Source organism: Orycteropus afer, unplaced genomic scaffold (assembly GCF_000298275.1).
Source record: "Orycteropus afer afer isolate SDZICR_OR568_19922 unplaced genomic scaffold, OryAfe1.0 scaffold00018, whole genome shotgun sequence".
In the NCBI taxonomy this organism is placed as follows: Eukaryota; Metazoa; Chordata; class Mammalia; order Tubulidentata; family Orycteropodidae; genus Orycteropus; species Orycteropus afer.
In genome coordinates this window covers 21,554,815-21,558,269 of record NW_006921605.1, presented here as the reverse complement: position 1 = coordinate 21,558,269, position 3,455 = coordinate 21,554,815, and the positions used below count along the sequence as shown (strand labels likewise).

Genomic DNA, 3,455 nt, shown 5'->3' with positions numbered 1-3,455 from the left:
AGCAGCACAAAATCCTCCGACATTTTTGGCTGAGTCTGTGTGGGCTTCCTGAGGCCTCAGGCCCACTCATCCCTGAAACAGATGAGTTAGGGTAAGGCTAGCTAGGCTGCTGTAACAAAAAGGCCCACCATAATTCAAGGCTTAGGGAAGACACCATATCTCTTTTTAACAGCCCAGGCTTCTTCTGCTCCATGCTGACACCCCAGGTCCCGGGTCTCTTCCACTTTGTGTTTCCCATCCCTTAGGACACTGTCCTCCTCTGCATCATCAGTGCTGGGTCACAGGCCAGTCCTTGTTTACTCATGAGACAAGGGTGGACCAGGAGCCCCAAGTCTTTCAGCCACAGCCCTTGAGGTACTCATGTCATTTTTGCTCAATTCCTGTTGGCAAGAACTTGGTCACATGGCTATGCCTAACTGGAAGGGAGCCTGGGAAATGAATCTGGCCATGTGCCCATACAAAGGGGGGGCCAACATTGAAGGCCACCTGGCAGCTCAGGCTCAGTGGGTACAGTAGCATGTACCCACTAGCATGTCTGTGTAGTGGAGCACAACCACTTGCAAGGGGCCACCAGGGAAGAAGAAGCACTTAGATAGTAAACACTCAATAAAAGTGCTCAACACGTGTGAGGTCAGGGCTTCAAGGGGCCTTAGAAACTCTTCTGGCTCAGTGTCCTTTCTCTGCAGATAAAGAAGTTCCAAGGAGGAGAAGCGTCTGCCCAGGTCCCCCACTGGGTATGCAGCAAAGCCACAACCAGAAGTCTGTCTGAGATCCCCGATCTTATTCTCTCAAGTCTTGTTTCAAACTCCCTGGTTCCAGGTAGAGAGGGGGATGCAGATGCCCTCTCTGCCCAGAAGTCAGGGTGGGGGCAGTACCCTAGGTACTTGGCTGTGTCCTGGCCCCGGGGAGGACTCAGCTTTGTGACTGGGTAGGTGTGGCCTTGGTTTCCAGGACAGGAGGCAAAGCTGCTCTGTGACAAGGAGCCACACCCACCCTCTGGGAGAGGGAACAGGGTGGAGCAGCCACAGCCGGTGGGGACGCAACAGTAGGAGGCTGAGCAGTATGGGGCACCTGGGCTGCCTCCTCCCCGTGGGCTTCCTTCTCCTCCTCCTCACCAGCGCCGTGGCCCAAGGGGAGTACGCCGTGGTCCACGTGGTGTCGGAGAACTGGAGCAAAGACTACTGTGTCCTGTTCAGCTCCAAGTATGTCACCCTGCCACGGGACCTGCGCCACGCCCCCCTCCTGCCCCTGCACGATGGCACCATGTCACCCTGGTGCCCGGGTGAGGGCGACTCCCATCAGGCCCAGCCCGGCTCCCCCAGCCAGCAGCCACTCCGCCACACCACAGCCATGGTCATGAGGGGCAACTGCAGCTTCTATGCCAAAGGCCGGCTGGCTCAGGGCCGAGGTGCCCATGGGCTGCTCATCGTAAGCAGGGCCAGCAGCCGGCAGTGCTCAGACACCACGCCAGCCCCCCGGGACCCCTACAAGCCCCTGCCACACCTCACCATCCCCATGGCTGTGCTCCACTACACAGACATGCTAGATATCCTCAGCCACACCCGCAATGGCTCTGTCGTCCATGTGGCCATGTATGCGCCCCCAGAGCCCATCCTCGACTATAGCCTGCTGGTCATCTTCATCCTGGCTGTCGGCACTGTGGCCGTGGGCGGCTATTGGGCCGGACTGACCGAGGTTGGCTGGCTGCAACGGCGCCGGGCCCAAGGAGGAGGGGGGCCTGGCAGTCATCGTCACCTGGAGGTGGTGGCAGCCGAGGTAGGGCAGGAGGAAGATGACAAGGATGTCCCGGTGGACCTCATGCCGGCCATGACAGGAGCAGTGGTCACCATGTCCTGCTCCATCACACTGCTCCTTCACTTCTTCTACGACTGCTTTGTCTACGTCATGATCGGGATCTTTAGCCTGGGCGCTGGCACTGGCCTCTACAGCTGCCTGGCCCCGCTGGTGCACCACCTGCCCCTGCAGCGATACCAGTGGCCCCTGCCTGGCTACTGGGGCTGTCTGCAGCTGCCCCAGCTGCTGCTGGCCAGCCTGTGCACGGCAGTGACCGTCTTCTGGGTGGCCTATCGCCATGAGGACGGCTGGGCATGGCTCCTGCAGGACACGCTGGGCGTGGCCTATTGCCTTTTCATCCTTCAGCGCTTGAGGCTGCCTACACTCAAGATCTGTGCCTCCCTCCTGCTGGCCCTGCTGGCCTTTGACGTTTTCTTTGCCTTTGTCACACCCTTCCTCACCAGGACCGGTAACAGCAGGATGGCGGAGGGGGCCACAGGCCTGGCAGATTCCTTGAGCCACAAGAGGCTGCCCATGGTGTTCAAAGTGCCCCGGATAAGCTTCTCGGCCTTGACTCTGTGCAGCCGGCCCTTCACCATCCTCGGCTTTGGTAACATTGTGGTCCCTGGCTTCCTGGTGGCCTACTGTCACCGCTTCGACATCCAAGTCCACTCACACCAGGTCTACTTCATGGCCTGCACCTTGGCCTATGCCATGGGCCTGCTGGTCACTTTTATCGCCACAGTCCTCACACAGACGAGCCAGCCCACCCTGCTCTTCCTAGTGTCCTGCACTCTGCTCACCAGCCTGGCCGTGGCTGCCTGTCGCCAAGAGCTCACCCTCTTCTGGACCGGCCAGGGCAGAGCCAAGGTGCCTGCTCAGCCCGCAGCAGGGGTCCACGCAGCCTCTGCTGCTGACTCTGAGCAGATGCAGGAGGACACAGTGGATGTCCAGGCTGTCAGTGAGTTTGAAGAGGCCACCGACCAAGGGGCAGGGGCCTTAGACAGCAGTCCTGGGGAGGACACGGCCGAGATCGTCACTCAGATCGTATCTGAGGATGAAACCACCGGGGCAGATGGCCCCAGTGACAGCTCCGAAGCCTGGAGTGATGCCAACTTGGACCCTGATGAGCTGCCCCCTACCTCCCTCGGGGCCTCAGAGGGGCTGATGCCACTGATGCCGATAGCCATGCTGATCCCGCTAGTGCCGCTGATGCCGGCCCCCTCAGAGCTGGGCCACGCCCACGCCCAGGCCCAGGCCCATGAGGCTGGCCTGCCCTGGACAGGGCTCCATAAGAGGAAGGGCTTCAAGCTCAAGAAGAGCGTGTCGACCGAGGCTCCCCTGTGATCCCGAGCCACCGGCATGTGTGCTCCACAAGGGCTGGCCGAACACAGAGTAAAGCTACATGTGGCAACAAGAAAGCAGGGCATTAAAGAGATTCCATATCTACCTGGCGGGGCTATGTCCTTTGTTAGGGCTGTAAGGAAGCAGCAACTAGAGAATAGTCCACATAGGGCCCGACCGTTCTGAGCAATTGTCCTCGGGTGGCACAAACGGTTAAATGCTCGACTCCTAGCAGAAAGGTTGTGGGTTTGAACCCACCCAGTGGCACATCGGAAGACAAGGTCACAGGCTTGAAAATTCTGTGAGCTAGAATTGAC

General features: G+C 59.4%; 1 protein-coding gene across 1 annotated transcript; it reads left to right on the top strand.

The window, feature by feature from the left end:
* Positions 1-1,062: 1,062 nt before the first annotated feature.
* SPPL2C (signal peptide peptidase like 2C) lies at positions 1,063-3,141 on the top strand. Its single transcript, XM_007959769.1, has one exon. It carries the CDS (start codon positions 1,063-1,065, stop codon positions 3,139-3,141), a length of 2,079 nt encoding a protein of 692 aa, XP_007957960.1.
* The last annotated feature ends 314 nt before the right edge of the window (positions 3,142-3,455 follow it).